Source organism: Loxodonta africana, chromosome 4, assembly GCF_030014295.1.
Source record: "Loxodonta africana isolate mLoxAfr1 chromosome 4, mLoxAfr1.hap2, whole genome shotgun sequence".
NCBI lineage: Eukaryota > Metazoa > Chordata > Mammalia > Proboscidea > Elephantidae > Loxodonta > Loxodonta africana.
This window is the reverse complement of record NC_087345.1, coordinates 12,687,406-12,708,746: the sequence shown is the minus strand read 5'-3', so window position 1 is coordinate 12,708,746 and position 21,341 is coordinate 12,687,406. Positions and strand designations below refer to the sequence as shown.

At 44.4% G+C, this 21,341-nt stretch overlaps 1 protein-coding gene across 4 annotated transcripts in view; it reads left to right on the top strand.

Annotated features, from left to right (window-relative positions):
• The window catches only part of ADSL (adenylosuccinate lyase), a 56,631-nt gene that overhangs the window by 23,372 nt on the left and 11,918 nt on the right, over nucleotides 1-21,341 (top strand). The window contains exon 14 of one of the 4 annotated variants that reach the window (XM_064283494.1): nucleotides 12,035-12,061. The exons of 1 other annotated variant lie outside the window; for it this stretch is intronic. In XM_064283494.1, the coding sequence (XP_064139564.1) occupies nucleotides 12,035-12,046 (12 nt within the window). In that variant the 3' untranslated portion in view covers nucleotides 12,047-12,061. 2 more of the 4 variants (XM_064283495.1, XM_064283492.1) reach the window with 2 other exon arrangements.

The following is a 21,341-nucleotide window of genomic DNA, read 5'->3' as shown; positions in this document are numbered from 1 at the left end:
TATTTGTGTGATGTCAGACCTTCCTCTTCTGTCCACCACCACAAGTGGGACAGAAATTGAGGTTCGATAACATTTCAGGCCAGGATGGAATAGAAAGGGGCTCCTTAGGAAATACTGCAGACTCCCTTGTCCCTAATTCCCACTAGGGGATTCCTAGGAAATACCTGGCTCATATGGGGCAGTGATACTAAGTGGCCACAGATGTGTGAGATTGGAAGGGAGACTGGCACCGTAAAGGCTGAATCTGTTTCCATCAACCATGGGTCTCTCCTTTCATTGCTATGGCTTGAGGGCCCTGAGAAATCCTCTATTAAGTTTAAACGCATTGAAAAGCATTACATTGCACCTATGGTTTTAAATTTTAATAGGACAGCTGTCTTAAATAAAGTATTGAGGATAGTGCCAGTTTTCAGAATCTAATAGGTCAAATATATTTTAAGTATATAATGCAGAGGTCCAAACTTAAAGCACAGATCTCAAAAGGATTAAACCGACAATTGTTTAAATTGCTTGTTTTCCTTCAAGGAAAAAAGAGGGCAAAATGAGATATATTTAAACTTTGCATTCAGACAGCGTCATTTCTTTTAAGATAACCTGAAGGAGACAAGTATTTACTTATTTCTGATTGGGTTTCATACTTCAGCAATATTTTATTCACCACCCTACTGTACAGGACACAGAGTGGTGAGCAAGATGGGCCGCACTCAGAGTTGCAGCACAGGAAACAGACTGTACACAAAATGTCCGAGTGGCTCCTCAATAGCTGGGACATGCATAATTCCACATCTGTCGCTTGTTGTTAGGTGCTGTCGAGTCGGTTCCGACTCAAAGCAACCCCGTGCACAACAGAACGGAACACTGCCCAGTCCTGCATCCTCCTCACAGTCGTTGCTGTGCTCGAGCCCATTGTTGCAGCCGCTGTGTCCGTCCATCTCGTTGAAGGTCTTCCTCTTTTTCCTGACTGTGTCTACTTTACCAAGCATGATGTCCTTCTCCAGGGACTGAGTCCTCCTGATAATATGTCCAATATGAGGCGATTGAAAATACTATGGCTTGGGTCAGGAGCACCTTTATCTTCAAAGTGACATCTTTGCTTTTCGACGCTTTAAAAGAGGTATTTTGTAGCAGGTTTGCCCAGTGCAATGAGTCTTTTGATTTCTTGACTGCTGTTTCCATGGGTGTTGATTTTGGATCCAAGTAAAATGAAATCCTCGACAACTTCAATCTTTCTCCGTTTATCATGATGTTGCTCATTGGTCCCGTTGTGAGGATTTTTGTTTTCTTTATATTGAGGTGTAATGCATACTGAAGGCTGTGGTCTTTGATCTTCATTAGTAAGTGCTTCAAGTCCTCTTCACTTTCAGCAAGCAAGTTTGTGTCATCAGTATAATGCAGGTTGTTAATGAGTCTTCCTCCAATCCTGATGCCCCGTTCTTCTTCATATAGTCCAGCTTCTTGGATTTTATTTGCTCAGCATACAGATTTACCAGGTATGGTGAAAGGATACGACCCTGACACACACCTTTCCTGACTTGAAAGCACGCGGTATCCCCTTGTTCTGTTTGAATGACTGCCTCTTGATCTATGTATATGTTCCTCATGAGCACGATAGTGTACTGGAATTCCCATTCTTTGCAATGTTAATCCATCAAAGAATGACATCAAGGACATCATACATGAAGAAGGCAAGAGGTCATTAAAAAGATAGGAAAGAAAAGACCAAAATGGATGTCAGAAGAGATTCCGAAACTTGCTCTTGAATGTGGAGTCCCAGTGCCGTCGAGTCGATTCCGACTCATAGCGACCCTATAGGACAGAGTAGAACTGCCCCATAGAGTTTCCAAGGAGCACCGGCGGATTCGAACTGCCGACCCTTTGGTTAGAAGCCGTAGCACTTAACCAGTACGCCACCAGGGTTTCCTGAGTGTAGAGCAGCTAAAGCAAAAGGAAAAAATGATGAAGTCAAAAGAGGTGAACGGAAGATTTCAAAGGGAGGCTTGAGGAGACTTGTGCAAAGACCTGAAGATAGAAAACCAAAAGGGGAGACCATTCTTAGCATTTCTCAAGCTGAAAGAAGTGAAGAAAAAATTTAAGCCTCGAGGATTCTACAGGGAAAATATTAAACAACTCAAGAAGCATCAAAAGAAGATGGAAGGAATACACAGAGTCACTATACCAAAAAGAATTGGTCATCGTCTAACCATTTCAGGAGGTAGCGTATGATCAGGAACCAATGGTATTGAAGGAAGAAGTCCAAGCTACACTGAAGGCCTTGGCAAAAAACAAGTCTCCAGAATTGATGGAATATCAATTGAGATGTTTCAAAAAATGGATGTAGCACTGGAAGTGCTTACTCGTCTATGCCAAGAAATTTGGAAAACAGCTACCTCGCCAGCAGACTTAAGGAGATCCATATTTATGCCTACTGCCAAGAAAGGTGATCCAGCCAGCTGTGGAAATTATCGAACAATATCAGTATCACACGCAAGTAAAATTTTGCTGAAGATCATTCAAAAGCGGCTGCAGCAGTACATCGACAGGGAACTGCCAGAAATTCAGGCCGGATTCAGAAGAGGACGTGGAACCAGGGATAACCTTGCCGATGTCAGATGGATCCTGGCTGAAAGCAGAGAATATCAGAAAGATGTTTACCTGTGTTTTATTGACTACACAAAGGCATTGGACTTGTGGATCATTTTAATTCCACATCTAGACACGGGGAAAGCTTGTTGAGCTACGTGGAGAAAGGGGCTGTTGAGATGATACAACTTTTTAGTTACCAGAAAGCCACACAGCTGCCCCTGGTTTTCCCTGGGGCTTTGTTTTCACTTTCACTCTCCCTTGTGGTGAAAGGGCTGCGTTTCCCACCTGGGTAAGGAATTACTTCAATACCACTGGCTCCACCCACTCCCATTAGGCATTGCCAGAGTGGAGAAGTGTCTTACCTTGGGTACTGTCTGGTTGTTAGGTGCCATCAAGTGGGTTCAGACTCGGAGCGACCCCATGTGCGATGCAATGAAACACTGCCCAGTCTTCAGTGCTGTCTTAGAAGCTTTTAAGATTTTGACATTTTTCTTTTTCTATCCACTTAGAAATATGAAAGTTTTATATAATTGTTAGCCAATCTACCATTCCTTGAAAGGGAAGTACTCACTTTGTCTCCTGTGGCCTTTAGACCTGCCTGGTATTGATCTCTGATAAATGCTCCACAGGAGTGTCAGAGGGAGGGCTGGAAGTTTTATTCGGTAACAATTGGCAAGCCCTTGTTGTTAGGCGCCGTCAAGTCGGTTCTGACTCCTAGTGACCTTATGTACAACAGAAAACACTGCCTGGTCCTGTGCCATTCTCACAATAGTTGCTGTGCTTGAGCCCATTGTTGGCAGCCACTGTGCCAGTCCATCTTGTTGAGGGTCTTCCTCTTTTTCGCTGACCCTCTACCAAGCATGATGTCCTTCTCCAGGGGCTGGTCCCTCCTGATAACATGTCCAAAGTATGTGAGATGAAGTTTCGCCATCCTTACTTCCAAGGAGCACTCTGGCTATATTTCTTCCAAGCCCTTAGTTCCTTTTTGAATCTGTAGGAAGAGTAGGCCAAATGAAATGTTAACAGTTCACTACAAAAACCTGAGGTGCCTATGCTGAGATTGCATTACCTGTACCTCAGCCTACCTGACATCTATTTCAAATTGTCTTTTCTCATAAAGATAAATTTAAGAAATATAACCCCTGCAAATGGTGAAGTGACAGAAACTGGCTGTCACCGCACCAAAAAGTCTGGAATTCGTTGCCCTGAGACGATTTTTTCTAAAAAGAGTGCTGAAAGAGGCAGTGCTATGATTGGAAGGAAAGGTGAACTTGGCCACAAAAAAATGGGCTCAGATACTGGCTCTGCCACTTAGCTCTCATTATTTTGGGCAGATTCTCCTCTGTAAAATGCAAATGACGAAGCTCACACTGCTTTCAATACAGCAGCGTGGTGAGACTTACGCAGGGGCGCCTTGTAAACTTGAGCACACGGTGTAGTGAGGTCAGGATTGAGACTGCCTCCTGGGTCCCGTAGGCTTTGCTTGTGGCTCTTCAGTTGCCCCTGGCCACCACCTTCTGTGAACACCATCAGGAGGCCATGTCTAATAAGCAGCTCCAAAATTATATTTAGAGTAGGGGAAAGTTCCTGTACTACTGTTGTAATTTTTGGTGACTTTTCTAGAGCCTGGCAAGCCTGTTTTTTTCAGGCTAGAGCCTGAGGTCAGGTAGAATCTGGATAGCAAAAGGAGACAGGGCAGCTGCCTTCCTGGACCAGTCCTGTCCTGTGCTTGACACATTTTCACCAACAGTATGGAGTTCTCCCAGGAGCCTTAAGTCCCCATTCTCATCTTGTGGGTGAGCTCAGTGTTAGTATGGGAAGTCACTCGGAAGCAGGCCCTCTGACTACACCCGCTGCTTCACGCGCGGCCCAGGAGAGTGACCGCTTCTTGGACGCCACCTCAACCAATTTGTTCCCGTTTGTGATTCCCTCCAAGGCTTGTGAATAGTGTAAGAGCGGATCCGGTTGGCCTAGGGCTGGCTCTGAAGTCCGGAGGAAGGCACTACAATATTCAGGTAACGGGGCCCAGGTGAGGACCGCTCCTTCTCAGAGCTCGGCCCCATCGACTCCCATCCGGGCTGCGGCGCAGGCGGGAGGCCTGGGGGCATCGCTAAGGCCCCCCGGGCCGGAGACTCGGCTCGCAGGCAGCGCCCGTGCAGGGTCGGGGACTCGCGGACCCGCCGCCAGGCCCGTCTGGGCCGCGCGCGACTACAGCCCCCAGCATGCGCCGCGGTGCCCCTCGGCCGGCCGCGCGTGCGCAGTGGGGCGGCGGAGCGCTGACTGAGTCCGCTCCCGCGTCTCGACTGAGGCGCCCGGGGCGCGCGGCGGCGGCTGACAGCTGGACGCCCCCGCCCGGCTCTCAGGCTCCGGGGCAGGTGAGTGCGGAGCGCCCGGTCGGTGGGCGCCCGCTGGGGCCTGCGGGGCCCCGGCGCCCACTCATCTCCGTGAGGACCGCGGGGGCGGCTACGGACAGACTGACCGACGGACGGACGGCCGGGCCTGGGGCGGGGAGCGGCTCTGCAGCTGCACGCCCCCTCCGCGGTCCCGGCCGGCGCTGTGCCGGTGCAGCCGGGACCGGGAGGACCCGCGCGCTCCGGAGGCTGGGGACCCCTGGCCGGCGACGAGCGCCGTGCGGTGGCCGACACTGGCCCGGCCGGGCGGGGCGGCACCGGGCTCTGGGTTGGGGCCCCTGGTGCCAAGCCGGCCTGCGCCCCCTCCGCGGCTGGGGGCGGTTTACAGGGGCGGCACCTGCCGCGCGCGGCTGCCTTGGCTTCTCAAAGTGTGGCTGCTGGGGGCGCGTTTCCAGCAGCAGACTGCCTCGGGGCTGGCTCGTGCCTGTGCATTTAGGGTCCTGCTTCGGACCCAGGCAAACCTGGGAGCAGCCCCACGCAAACCTGGGAGCAGCCCCACGCAAACCTGGGAGCAGCCCCACGCAAACCTGGGAGCAGAGATGCTCGACCCACCTGAGTCTCGGAGGGAAAAATTGATTTGATTGGACTTTTATATTGAACTGTATAAATGAGTTTGTATTTTAATACTGGGGAAATGGAGGCGTATTTTAGCCAGGATCACGCAGTGTGGCTAGGATTGGAATTTTGAAAATTATTCTCATGCTTAGTTCACTGAGCCAGGTTGTCTTTTATATAATGGGAAAACTGAAAAGATGTTTTGAAGTTAGCTTTAAATGGCTGTATCGCTGTCTTATTTTACAGTATAGTGCCAAAAGTGAAATTTGTGGTAGGTTACCAGCTGTCTTTTTGTTGGTTTTTTGTTTTCTTCTTAGAATATTCCTTATCCTCTTATTCATTCTTGGTGAATTCAAGTTCCTGGTCAGACCCTGCTTCACAAGAACTGAATTTTCAAATTTGACTTGTTTCATTGTAGCTTTTGTGATTTCACTTTAAGTTTGTAGGCATATACATTTCCTACTTCTTTTCTTCCAATTCTCTCTGAACTCTTAAAAACAACACGAAAAAAAAACAGTTGCCTGTCCAGTCAGTTCCAGCTCATGAAGACCCCACGTGTGTAGAGTAGAACTGTGCTCCATAGGGTAGAACTGTGCTCCATAGGGTTTTCAAGGCTGTGATCCTTTTAGAAGCAGATCACTGGGACTTTCTTCCAAGGTGTCTCTGGGTGGGTTTGAACTACCAATCTTTGGTTTGTAGTCCAGCATTTAACCAATTGTGCCCCCCCGCCTGCCCCCAGGGATTCTAGCAGTAGTTTTATTTGTTTCCATAATGGATTCTAAATAAAGATTGGTAACTTTCCTGTCTTTTGATAATCCTAAGTGAATGTAGCTCTCTCATCACGCATTGTCACATCAGCCTGATCCTTTCCTATAACTCATTAAGAAAGAAGGTGTGCGATCTGGGGGACAGAGAGGAGGGACAGGAGGTATTTCTGTTGATCACATAGAGGTAACAGGTGAACGTACCCATGACCAAACGTTAAAAGGCTGTAAACAAAAATTCTTCAAAGTGTAAAAGAGCATACTAACCTTGTGAATTTGAGAACTTGACAGGTTCGCAGAAAAGTCAATGAACTGGAGCTGTAAGTCACAGAAATGGACCTGACATGAGAGTGAAATATTGAGAAAAGCACTCAGGAGACAATTGTCTGCTTTATTATATGGCCATCTTTCTGTGCCTGGAGTGGATGCCAGAAACACCTTGCTGGTTTAGAAGCTTAAGAAGTGTTTTGTGTGTTTGTGTTTTCAGTTTTTCTCTTTGTAGCCCTCACTGAAGGTTTTAGCTGGAACCCAAAATCATGTATGTTTGGTGATTTATTTAATATGTTTCATCTAGCTCCTCTCTGTTACTCAGCTGATGACATCAGTAATTTTCCACAGCAGCCATTCATGAGCTCATGCAGACTGTTACAAGGAAATGGGAATAGCACAAAGGATGAAATAAAGATCCTGTTTCCATTGCCTTCACATATTACATGTAGACTTAATCAGGGTTTCTGGACTGCAGTACAAGATGTGTTGTGGGACGGGTTAGAACACCAGAGCCCAGGCTCCTACATGCAGTAATAATCATTGATGGCATTTATTGTAATTGTCGCCACAATGCAGTGAGGTGTAGATATTATCATTTTCATTTTACCTATGTGTAAGTTGAGGCACAGAGGTTAAGTGCTTTGCCTACAGACACAGAAAGTGGCAGGGCCAGATTTCAAATTCAAGTCTATCTGACTCTCAAATTCCTGCCCTTCCTACTATGCTGTTCTACCTTATCAACAAACAAATTCAAGTCTTTCTCATCCTTAAAAAAAATTTTTTTTGAACTCTCCTGTGATCATGAAGAGGATTATATTCCCCCTTCAAATTACCACCATTTCCCCTTCTTTTCCTTTCTAGACTTGTCTCTGAAAAGCAGACTCTATGTCCTTCTCTTCTACTTGCTCCTCAGTTCATTGCAGTCTGGCTTCTACCCTTAACTGTCTATTGAAACAGCTCTCATGAGCTCCACTCACCCGCGTGTTGAGTGCCTACTGTGTGGACCATCTTCTAGACTTGCAGAGATGGACAAGACATGAGTTTTGCCTGAAGGGAGCTTAGGGAGTAGTGAGGGAGAAATGGAAGTTCAAACACGTAAATATCCTTAGTCTTAGGAACTGAGGGAGGACCACTTCACTGAGGTGACACTTGGGCTGCAGACAGAGAGAAGCCATAAATGGTCTCACAGTGTGGTATCATGGCTGTATGCTAAGGTGTGTGCTTTTAGGGGAAGCTGTACCTCACCAGTGAGAGATTGCCATGGTGGGGAGATATAGGGTAGGCTTTAGAGCCTGATAGATCTGGGAATCTGAGCCTCAACTTCTTTACAAAATGGAGATACTTATAACACTTGCCTGGAATGGAAGCTCTCTGAAAGTAGGGCCTCTATCTTGCCCACCACTTCATCTCTTGTTTCCTAGAACAGTGGTAGGTGATTAATAAATATTTGTTGAGTGAACACTGTACAGGAGATGGTGTTGTGTTCAACACATGGTAGGTACTAGTGCCATGACTAGTAACATACGGCTGAAATATCAAGGATGGTTTTTCATTTTTTTGGTGTGGCTTAACTGATTTTGAAGACAGCACAGTGTTTAAAAATTATGCAACTCTCATCCCACTTCTTTTTGAAAATGTGGGCTCATTATAGTTACAGTTCATAAATGAGTATAGCGACCTTCACTTCTTTCCAGTACAAACAAAAACCCATTGCTGTTGAGTCGATTCCAACTGAGAGTGTCTTAACTTCTAACATTAGGCCTCCTTCCCAGTGATATGCACATTCCTACTTTTTCTTGGTGTTTTTATAAGTTTGTGATGGAGGTTTTACGTGTGTGTTTTCTCTTTGCCAATGATGGGAGTTCTTTTGTGAAGTTAGCTTCTTTGGAATCGTTAAATAGCTTTGTATGTAAGAGTTACATCAGAAATGAAACTGAAAACAGCAACCCAGTTACTAAAAGTCTTATTCTTGGGAAGAGCCCAATTTCCTAATAGGACTGAGAAAAGAATTTCTAACAAAAGGATGTGACTATTCCCAGCCTTCTCTAGATACCTAGTTAGCGTTCTGGCTAACATTCCAAAGACAAGGACAGATCATTTCCCTTTTCTTGTGTTTGCATTTCATTTGTAAACATCCTTGATTTGTGTGACTTGAGGATAGGGTTAAAGTCCAAATACCACTTTTTTTTTTTTTTTTTTTAATTTTTGGTGAAAGCAGTAGAGCACCAAGTTCAAATTCTGGCTCCACCACTTTATACTTGGAAAATTTACTCAAGTTCTATACCTGACTTCCCGATGCCTCATCTTCCTCCTCCGTAAAATTGGGATAATTACGACCACTCCTCATAATAATAGCTCATATTTATCAGGTGTTTACTATATAACAGGCACAGTTCTAAGAACTTTACTGGTACTAACCCTCACAACAACACTGTATTATTAGCATTACCACTTAACGTGAGGAAACAGGCACAGAAAGACTTAACTTGCTCGTGGTCATACAAGTAAGTGGTGAAGTCAGCACTGAACCTAGGTAGTCTGACTCCAAAGTTTGTGCTCAGAATCTCCTACTTCATAGGGTTGGTTAGAAAATGAAATAAAACGATGTACGTGAAACGGCTGCGACGTGCATTCAGGACGTGTTAGCTGTTACGTTTAACTTAGAGTTTAAAAGCATTTCACACACATTTTCTCATTTGATTGTCATAACCCTGTGAATTAGGCACGTGTGGCCATGACCATTTACAGATAGGAAACTGAGGCACAAGTTTGGCCCCTTGCCCAAGACCATATAGCAAGTGAGGAGTGATATCCTGGCTTTTGCCTCCTACACACCGGGATTATCATGTTGCATTTGAGACATTTCCTTTTGAGAGGTTTTAGTGGACGTATGTTGTTTTGGCCTCCCCACCATCCAGTCCCCGTCCTTCTGGGAGCAGCAGCACCATTTTGCTTTGGGGAGCAGTCAACCACCCCTGACCAAGGTGGTCAGTGGGCACGTGACCCAGGTGGGGCCGACAGGTGTTAGTCTAATAGTTGTGCTCCTCCTCTAATTCGAATCTTAGGTTGAATGACATAATGACAAACAGTTGGAGCTGCTTCGTCACAACCACAGATTAATTCTTAATATCTAGATCCTGGGGCTGCTCTGTGATTTGTTTTTAAAGGCCCGATTGCTCAGCTTTTCCTCAGTTCTATGCCCTATCTTGTATTTTTCTAATACCATTCCTTTATTACGTAACTGAAGGTACCCAAAGGTAGTTTTTGTGGCTTGCAGCTAAGGCTCCCATAACTTACTGTTATATGACATGAGGCCATGTTACTAAAGAGCAGTTCAAATAATCAGTTATCTCTAACCTGAAGAGAAATCTCAGAGAATACTTGAAGGTTGTCTTCAAAGATGTGAAGCATATAGTCTACAAAGCCAAAAAGAAAAAACCAAACCCATTGCCGTTGAGCCAATTCCAACTCATAGTGGCCCTGTAGGACAGAGTAAAACTGCCCTGTAGGGTTTCCAAGGAGCGCCTGGTGGATTCACACTGCTGATCTTTTGGTTAGCAGCCAGCCGAGCTCTTAACCACTGTGTCACCGGGGCTACAAAGCGTCCCTAAAAAGACTAGCAACAGATTTCTGTTCAAGTGAAAGCGTAAGGTAGGGCTATAGGGTATGTGGAGGTAAATAGCCACGAAATTGTTCAACCAAAGACAAGGTGATCACCTGGAAGGAGTGATAAGGACTTAATAATCCAGTGGATTATTGATTCTATGGGGTAATGATTGTATGATTGAAATCTAAGTCTGCAGACTCCCCAGACAAGTAATCTTTCTAGAACAGACTCTCTTGCCTTTCCCTCCCTTTTCAACCTGACCTCCTGTGCTCTTGCTTCACTGCCTGTGTACTGCTGTTCCCTCTGCCTGGAATGCCCTTTCCCTGGACCCCTGCTTCACTCAGCCACTCACCTTCTTCAGGTCTTTGCTCAGATCTCACTTTTTCATCGAGCCTTCTCTGACCGCCTAATTTAAAATAGCAACTTCTGAAACTCCCCATCCCTCTTCTGCTTCATTTTACTCTGTCGCACTGTTCATCACCTGAAAACAATGTATTTTCTCCTTTTTTTAATGGCTTGTTTCCTCTCTAGGTTGTCAGAACCTGAAAGAAGGGATTTTTATCTGTTTTGAGCACTGCTGAATCATCAGGACATAGAACAGCACCTGACACGTAGTAAACCAAAAACCCATTGCCATAGAGTTGATTCTGACTCATAGCAACCCTGTAGAACAGAGTAGAACTGCCCCGTAGGTTTCCAGGAAGCAGCTGCGCTACCAGGGCTCCTGACACATAGTAGGCACTCAGTAAATATATGTTGAATGAATGAATGTTTTCTCAACCCAGAATCACCAGTGGATCTGCTTTGTGTTCTAGGAGCACAGCTAGCTCATTCTGTCCACTTTGCACCATTTTCACATTGCTTCCCGTATTCTCTGGTGCCTCGTTTTCCTTGAATCATAGCATTTTAGGACAGAAGAGAAGTTTGAGATCATCCCATTCATAAGGGCCAGAGAGGTGTGACTTTCCTAAGATCACACAGCTAGTTAATGACAGAATTGGGGTGTGAGGGAGAGGACTATTGGTTTGTTTATCTATTTATTAAACCATGGTCCCCTAAATCCTGCTAGCTCGGGCCCTTGCATTGTCTATGAAGTATATGCAGATTCCTCAATGAATTATTTTTAAGCTAATATCTGTTTGCTTCAGGATGACTTTTGTAGCTATGACTTCATCTCTTTGAACTCTGATAGCATTTGTAGTCTATATTCTCATTATTAACCTGCCTTCTGCTGTACTATGAGTCAAAATCGACTCAGCACCGCCTAACAACAAACTTGGATTGTTTTCCCATTTCATGTGTCTATATCTGCCTGGTCAATGAAATCTTGTGGACAGAGACTGAGTGTATCTACCAGAGAACTCTCCTGGAAGGCAGTATAATGTGTAAAGTCTGCTCAGTATAACTTTCTGGGATGAGAGAAATGTCTTGTGTGATTGTTAACCATTTTCCTTTAGGCCGTGTGTGTTTGTATGTGTGTGTGATTAAGTAATCCCACTTAGCCCCACTACCCAGAGATAATCAGTAAAGATTTGAATTTTCATTTACTTATTCGTTTATTAACTGCAAACTTGCCGGCTTTTCCACAAAGCTGTCTATAACTCTTATAGCGTTATATATAATGAGTACATATAACTCATTATCAGAAAAAGTTTTAGTGAATGTATATGGGTGACTTTTTGGTTGCTTGTGTTTTGAGATTCAAGAATAGGTAGAAAATGTCATAGGCAAATAGACAGGCAGGGTAACAAACTTTGGAAGTTCATTTTATATGGATGTACATTGCAGAATACACATGTATTTAATTTTATGAATTATGTATATTCTTTAAAATTACGTTACAGGCTCAAGCATAACAATGATTGTGAGGATGGCGCAGGACCAAGCAGCATTTTGTTCTGTTGTGCACAGGGTCGCTAGGAGTCGGAATCGACTCGACAGCACCTAACAACATCATGTATAGTCTTTAAAAGTTGCCACAACTTTTATTTTTGTAAATTATATCTTTCCCAAATTGAGTCACATAATAGAAACAGTGTTTTAACACTAAACTCATCCACCTTGGGAAGAACCACCGCTTAAGAAAGGTGACCGGAAGACCTTGTGAATCTCTGTGAGCCGTGGAAGAAGAGGCACAAACATTTTAACAATGTAAATATTGCATTTAGGAACTGGAAAGATATAAGCTGAAACATTTTATGAATTTATTATACTAAATTTAAAAGATAAACCTGGAAGCTCACTGAAACAAACAAAAAATCCAAATTACTTTTACAAAGTGGAAGATTGTGACTTAATAAGGGTACTTGGGAGTTTATAATTTCGCTCTACTACAGTGGTCCAAAAGAACTACAAATGTAAAGCATTGTTGAGAATGTTTTGGAAACAAAACAGAAAATACTATCCCATCCTTTGTTTAAAGTGAGATGCCTCTGACGTTAGAATACTTTGTGTTTTTCTGGTAGAATATAGATTCTTCTAATTTCTAGAGCAAACAGTGATAAAGCATGCTTATCACTACCTGACATTACCATTTATAATATACTAATTTGTTAATAATTGTTGTCACTTTATATTATGGGTGTGTTTCTCTCTCTACCTGACTAGAATAAAAGCTCCACGAAGACAAGATTTTTGTTCTGGTCATTGCTGTATCCCAGCACATAGAACAGGATCTGATGCAAGTAGGCACTCATTTATGTTGAATCAAATAATGGGGCCTGCCAGGTGAGCTCAGAGTGAAGAGGACTCTCCAGTGTGAAAAGGTAAGAGTTGAGAGGACATGTGATTGGAATTAAAAATGGCATTATGTTAATAGTAGCTACCAAGAATTGTTCCACTGCTATTCATAAGGTTTTCACTGGCTAATGCTTTTCAGAAGTAGACTGCCAGGTCTCATGAGGAACCTTTACATAGACCAAGAGGCAGTTGTTTGGACACAACAAGGGGATACTTATTGGTTTAAAGTCAGGAAAGGTGTGCATCAGGTTGTATTCTTTCACCATACCTGTTCAGTCTGTATGCTGAGCAAATAATCCGAGAAGCTGGACTATATGAAAAAGAACGGGGCATCGGGATTGGGGAAAGACTCATTAACAACCTGCGTTACACAGATGACACAGCCTTACTTGCTGAAAGGGAGAAGGACTTGAAGCAGTTACTGATGAAGATCAAAGACCACAGCCTTCAGTATGGATTACACCTCAACATAAAGAAACAAAAATCCTCAACTGGACCAATGAGCAACATCATGATAAATGGAGAAAAGATTGAAGTTGTCAAGGATTTCATTTTACTTGGATCCACAATCAACAGCCATGGAAGCAGCAGTCAAGAAATCAAAAGATGCATTGCATTGGGTAAATCTGCTGCAAAGGACCTCTTCGAAGTGTTGAAGAGCAAAGATGTTGCCTTGAAGACTAAGGTGCGCCTGACCCAAGCCATGGTATTTCAGTCGCATCATATGCATGTGAAAGCTGGACAATTAATAAGGAAGACTGAAGAAGAATTGACACCTTTGAATTGTGGTGTTGGCGAAGAATATTGAATATACCATGGACTGCCAAAAGAACAAACAAATCTGTCTTAGAAGAAGTACAACCAGCATGTTCCTTTGAAGCAAGAATGGCAAGACTGCATCTTATATACTTTGGACATGTTATCAGGAGGGATCAGTCCCTGGAGGATATCATGCTTGGCAGAGTACAGGGTCAGTGGAAAAGAGGAAGACCCTCAACGAGGTGGATTGACAAGGTGACTGCAACAGTGAGCTCAAGCATAATAGCAATTGTAAGGATGGCACAGGACCGGGCAGTGTTTCGTTCTGTTGTGCCTAGGGTCGCTATGAGTCGGAACAGCCTCGTCGGCACCTAACAACAACAACAACCACCACCACCAAGAATTGAGCTCCAGCTGTTTTGTTTATCTATTGCTGTGTAACAATCACTCCAAAATTTAGCAGCTTAAAACAACAACAGTAATCACCTTATTATCATCTCTTGCTCTGGAGGTTGACTGGGCTCAACTAGGCAGTTTTCGCTTGGCGTTATCTGAAGTTTGACATGGCTGGGGCTGTTTTGAAAGTTTCCTCACACATCTTGGAGTTGATTGTGACTGGGAGCTGGATCTCAGTTGGGACTGTTGGCAGAACAACTACATGTGCCCTTACCAACTTCACAACCTGCCAGGTGTGTTCCAACAGCCAATGAGGTAAAAGTGTGTGGCATTTTTATGATGTACACTTGGAAGCCAAATAGTAGCACTTTGTCATATTGTATTGATGGAAGCAGTCACAGAGGTTTGCCCAGATTCAAGGGGAGGGGACATGGACCCCACCACTCAGTGGGAGTGTCATGTTTTAAGAAGAGTGTGTGGGCTAGGTTATATTGTCGTGGCCCATCTTTGGAAATACGATCTCCACACCAAGTATGTGTAAAGCGCTGCGCTAAGGGTTTTAAATACTTTCTCACTTACCCTGAAGGTACCTGTTACCTTAATTTTACAGATAGGAAAATTGAGGTTGTGAGAGATGAAATTTTTTGCCCGAAGGTCACACAGCTAAGTGGCAGAGCAAGCTGTCAAACTGAAGCCTTGTTGCTCCAGAGACCAACTCTACACCGTACCATGGTTAAAGAAAGTAACATAGATTTCTTCCTGCAATCCCGAAATACTAAGGAAGGTATATTCATGCACCTATTGCCATTGAGTCAATTCCGACTCATAGTGACCCTATAGGACAGACTAGAAGTGCCCCATAGGGTTTCCAAGGCTGAAATCTTTATGGAAGCAAACTGCTACATCTTTCTCCTTTGGAGTGGCTAGTGGGTTCGAACCACCGAACTTTCAGTTAGCAGCTGAGCGGCTTAACCACTGCGTCACCAGGGCTGCTTATATTCATGTAGGCAGCTCATAAAACAGAGAATTAACTTGGCCATTCCTCACTTACTGCGTGCCTATTAAGTACCAGGTGCTGAAGAGGGTTCAGCCCTTAAGGAGCTTTACGCCTAAGAAGTCACACACCGTCAGTTAACTGAGATAGATATCAGCATGTGGCACTGGACAGGTATGTGTCCGTGCTGAGGGGAAGGACTAGGAAAAGCTTCACAGAAGTGGCATTTGGGCTGGGCACTGAAAGATGGATGGAATCTGGACATTCTGAAATGGGAGGTGGGCTTCTCAGCAGAGACACATCCATAAATTAGCACAGAGGCTTATTGAGAGAGCACTGAGTGGTCTGGTTGGCTGAATCAAAGGGTACATGAAGGAAAAATAAACACTGACTCAAAAGGTAGCTTGGCTGACCCTTGAAGAAGGTGAGAAGGGAATGATATAATCAGAGCTTCAGGGGATGTTAATCTAGTGTTTAACACGAATGGAAAGAGAGGAAAGAGGCATGGAAACCTCTTAGGACACTTGGAGTGACTCAGCAAAGTGGCACTGAGGGCCTGTATTAAGGCAGTAGAAATATAGATGGTAGAGGTATTTTGGAGGTAAAGTCAGTAGACTTTGCAGTTGGAGAAATGTTGTTAGTTGCCATCAAGTCAGCTCCTACTCATAGTGATCTTATGTGTAATAGAACAAAACATTGCTCAGTCCTGTGCCATCCTCACAGTTATGTTTGAGCCCATTGTTGAAGCTATTAAGAGAAGTCAGAGCCAAAAATTACCCTAAAGCTTAGAATCTCAGTGCCTTGGAAGAGGAAATGAGAAAAAAAGGATCATCTGGGATGGAATAAGTAATAGGTTCTTTTGAGAAATACAGATTTTGAAGTGTTACGGGATAGTCAAATGAAGCTACCCCACAGGAAGTGGGAAATGTCAGGAGTGTTGCCATGGCTGGAGATAGAGATTTGTGGCTTACCCTTAGAGCAGTGTTATGGATTGAATTGTGTCCCCTAAAAACGCCTGTGGTTACAGTTCCATTTGAAAATGTGTTGTCTTTGTTATGTGAATGAGGCATGATTAGTGTATCTTGAGTCAGTCTCTTTCGAGATATAAAAGAGATTAAATGCAAATTAGAAACAGATGGGGTAAGATAGATGCCAAGACACATGGAGATCTCCAAGGAACCAGGAAGCAAAAGCTGAAGAGACGAGAGTTTGCTCCAGAGCTGACAGAAGGAGAAAGCCTTCTCCTAGGGCTGGCACCCTGAATTTGGACTGCTAGCCTCCTAAACTATGAGAAAATAAATTTGTTTGTTAAAGCCATCCACTTAAAGTATTTCTGTATAGCAGCAGTAGGTAACTAAAACAAGCAGCTACAGCCCCATTAAACAAACAAAAACAAAACCGGTTGCCATCGAGTTGATTCTGACTCATAGTGACCCTATGGGATAGAACAGAACTGCCCCATAGGGTTTCCAGAAGCAGACTGCCACATCTTTCTCCTGCAGAGCAGCTGGTAGGTTTGAAACTCCAACCTTTCAGTTAGCAGCTGAGTGCTTAACCACGGTGCCGCCAGGCCTCCTACAGCCTCATTAGGAGTGGTCACAAGATTGATTTGGAGAATGTCGTCTTCTGGAACTCTAGAGAAAGAAGAGGAGCCACCAAGGAGGCAGTTGAAAATAGAGAAGGAAAGCCAAAGTGGTCAGTGCCCCAAAAGTCATAGGAGAACAGTTTTAAGAAATCAAAGTAAGTCCACAGAGTCAAATGTTCAGGGAGTTTAAAGAGATGAGGTGACTAGGAAATCACTGGAGGCATTAGAGCAGCCTAAGTGGTGAGGGAAGAAGCTGGGTCAGAAAAGCTCAAGGAGTGAGTTGATGGATGGGAGACGGGCAGAATTCTACACTGCTTTTGACAAGTATGGCGGTGAGGCAGAGGAGAAAGAGAGAAAGTTAGGTGGTTTGAGTGGTCCGGGGATGGTTTGCGTAATTAAGCATACAGGAGACCTGAGGTTATGCACTGGGCATGAAGCCAGTGGAGAGGAAAAGACTGAAGACGCTCAAGGGAAGACACTATAACAGTGAAGGAAGTGGCTGAAAGGATTGCGGGTAGAGGAGTTAGTCTTGGAAGTGAGAAGGCCACTTCTTCCTCTAAGATGTCAAACAGAAAGAGCACAGGTGAGAAGACTGAGTGGTTTTGAGATGGAGAAGAAGGAAGTTGAGGGAGCTTAAGCCTAATGACCTCAGCTTTGTTTAGCTGAAACCTAGGTCCTGAGCTGGGGGTGAGTGGCAGCAGAGGGCAGCCGGTCTGAAGGAAGGTGGCAAAGATTTGAAAGTCACGCGGAAGGAATTCAGAGATGAGTGGAGATTGCCGTGCACCAGTGAAGATAAACAGGTGCAGCTGGTTTCCTGACCTCGTCCAGGAGGAACATGGGCGGAGAAAGCTGTGAGAGGAACTTACCTGGGGCTGGACAAAGCACACGTTCAGTTGTTAGTTCAGGACTAGTCAGAACTGTGGTGTAATTCCTGGTGTAGGAGCGGTGTTTATGGACCTGATTCTTGCAACTGGCAGTATTAAGTATGAAATATAAGAATTACAAAAAAAATTTTTTTTGGATTATTTTATGGAAGGCAGTTTCCTGCCACATACAGGTGTGTGATATGCCTAACCCTAAGGTTTACACCAGTGAGAGACAACCTCTGTGCCTTTTCTTCTAGGATTTCTGTTGATCTGAGTGTAATTCCAATTTGTCTGTTCCTCTGGGTTTTTTTTTTTTCCCCCTGTGCTTTTGATTCAGTTTCAGGTTGGAATAGTGGAAATAGGAGACAGCTTCTGGTCTGACTCTGTCAGTTTCTTTGCTTGGAAAAAAATGAGTGGGAGATAAACTCAAAGGATACTTCTAACTCTGTTGTTCAGGTTCTCTAAGTGCTTTTGCCTGGCACCCCGGTAATAAAGAAATTGTTGTTGGGTGCCGTCGAGTCGATTCTGACTCATAGCAACTCCACATGACGGAGTAGAACTGTCCCACAGGGTTTTCTTGTCTGTAATCTTTACAGAAGCAGATTGCCAGGTCTTTCTCCCTTGGAGTTGCTGGGTGCGTTCAAAGCAACCTTTCGGTTCGCAGCCTAGTGCTTAACTGTTGTGCCACCAGGGCTCCTACTAAAGAAATTAATGATCTCTAAATAAATGTTACAGATCTGTTAGAGAAGTCATTTACTCTTGTAACATGAGGATTCTCTCCAAATTTATCTGTTTAATTTTGAATTCTCTTAAAAATTGATGTTTCTTAATACAGTGGCTTTGTATTGTGTCTTAAATCTAGCTGGCTCCTACTGGGCTTCGTATCCCAAGTCACACACACAGGCAGCTTCAGCTCTCCATGCTGCAGGGTTGGCAGCCACAGCTGTTCTGGTCAGGGTGGTTCAGTGAAGCTGCTGAGCAGTCAGTCCTGATTCCCTGACTGTTTGGTACTGGCAGGATACTTCCTCTCCCTGAGCCCTGGTTTTCTCGAGTGAGGAGTGGGGATAATGCATGTGAGAATGTTTAGCAGTAGGGTAAATGCCCAGTAAATATTATTTTCCCTTCCTTGATTGGGTACCTCCATTCTCATCCACTCACTGCCACAAAATAAAATAGGATTGGATTATCATACTATAGGATTATTATGTAGGTGTTTTCTGTCTGCAATGAAAAATTCTTAGTAATTATATAAATGGATGGCCAAATAAATGGCTTTTTAAAGAATAAGATAGTTTGTTGACCTCTATGATTTAATTGACGCAGTGGTAGTTCAGTGGTAGAATTCTCACCTTCCGCGCAGGAGACTCAGGTTCGATTCCTGACCAATGCACCTCGTGGACAGGTACCACCCATCTGTCAGTGGAGGCCTGCATGTTGCTATGATGCTCAGTGGAGCTTTCAGACTAAGATGGACTAGGAAGAAAGGCCTGGCAATCTCCTGCTGAAAATCAACCAGTGAAAACCCTCTGGATCACAACAGTCTGATCCACAGCCGATCATGATGATGGCATGGAACCAGACAACATCTTGTTCCATTGTCCATGGGTCTCCATGAGTTGGGGCTGACTTGATGGCAGCTGATAACAGCATAGTTTAATTTTATGAGAAAGGGGGACTTCCTTAACTGTATTTGTGATCAGCTCCTTTGAAGTGCCTGAGCTCCTGTGTTAATATAAAACTTTAAATTACTCAACAGCCGCCTTTTGTGCCAGTCAGCCCTCAAGTAGCTTTATTTTTCTCAAAAGCTCTTCTCTTCTACTTGTCATAGCTGCCTGAGTGTTGAGTTGGAGTTAGCTAACCATTATTTGTTTCACTTTTACTCCCAAGGGGATCGTTGCCCCCATTTCTGGTGGTGGTAGTGACAGAAGGTTCATGCAGTTACCTTGCTTTTACTTTCCCCATTGCCACCCAGGCACTGCCAGGCTGTACGTATTAAGAGGAATGATCCTGGGAGGGACCCAGGCAAGCAAGCCAGCGACCACTTGGGTAATTAATTACTTTACATGAAGACTACAGTGGTTGATTGTGGTTCAGAGGTCTGCATAGGAGAGCTTAGTTTAATTGGTCTGCTGCACAGGAAAGGAAGAACCATGCCTTGGCTTCCTGCCTTCTAGGGCGAGGTTCCTGTTCCACTGGTCTGGGTTTCCACGGTCCAGTGCACCTTGCACAGTCATGCCAAAATGTTGCCTGAAGGAACAATCTCTATCTCTGGTCACAAAGAAAATATTGACTCAGGGAAGGGAAAGCAGTCCCAGCTGTAAACCTTCTGGGAGGAGGAGTGGAGCTTAAGATAGCGTGTGATTATTGGAGATTATTTTTGTCCTGCTGATGCCAGTTTGGGGGAGACACTTGGGAAATTTGGCATGATACATTGGGTCTTAACCACCTCAGGTGGTGCTGGCACTAAGGGAGACATAAGGGGATGAGAATAATAAACGTATTTTCAACAGCATGGTTGGAGGGACAGGAGGGAGCTGAGTGCTATTAGCTGCCTTATCATTGAGTTTGGTGGGGCCCAAGTTCCAAGACTTTCTTTCCAACCTGCAGAATAATTACCGCGTTTAGCAGCATGCTCAGAGTAACCATGGTGGGGTCCAAAGTCTGAAAGAAGTCTACTACAGGCACAAGATAGTGTGTTGAGGGATAAGTGAGAGGCAGGTATTGAGACATGAGGCTGGATTGGTTAGCAGGGGCTTCTAGGTCAACACAGGGTTTTATAAGCTAACAAGTTTGGACTTTTCCCTAAAGGCAAAGGAAGTAAAAAGATTTTAAAGAGGAGAAGGAAACGGAAAATAGATTGGGGAGGGGCAAACAAGACTGGAGACCAAGATCCCAGTTGAGAGACTTGTGGTACTCAAGATTGTGAGAACCGATGGCAGCCCCAACTGGAAAGTAGCAACAGGTTGAAGAGAAAAAGGAAGTTTTAAGAAATATTGAGGAAGGGCCTAATACTTGAGGTGTGGTGGAGATAGGAAGATGAAAGAGAATCCATTACACACGATGCCCAGTTTCTGGCTGGGGAGGCTGGTAGGGGGTTGTGATGCCAACTCCCAGGGACGGCTTGAAGAGAACCAGGCTTGTGTGGGGAGATGGTGAGTTAATTTGGGAAGATGGTAAACTTGAAGTGTCTGGAGGATCTGCTTGGCCGGCAGCTGGATGTGGGGTCTGACAGAGGTTCAGAAGAGAAATGTGTCCAGGAGATAGAAATTCCAGTCATCTGCCTGGAGATGTGGATTGAAGCCATGAGGATAAATGAGAAGCTTAGGGGGGAACACAGAATTAGGGGAGAGTCTGGGATAGAATGTTAGGCATTTTAAAAATAGGCTGAGGAGGGGGAGCTGGGAAAGGAGGCTAAGAAGGAGCAGTCAGAACAGCAGGAGGAAAACCAGAGGCCCCTGATGCTTTAGAAACCAAGGGAGGGTCAGGGAGGAGGACGTGGTTACAGGTGAAATGCTCTCCAGGGGTCAAGTGTGGCAAGAATGAAGTGAATTCACTGGATCTAATTAATGCATATCGCCTGGGCTGCTGGACCGAGACAGAATATACATAAGGGCACTACTAAGGCAGAGGCACAAAATACAAAAAGAAAATTGAGAGAAGTCATCGCAGAAGTCATCTTGGAAAAAAAATAAACCTTTGTTGAACTTCCTCATACTCATTTTATTTTTATGTTGAATTAAATGAAGGCAGGGGCAGCTTTTTTTAGGGCAGCACCCTCATCTTTTTGTTCTTTGGCTCTCTAAAGGTCTTTA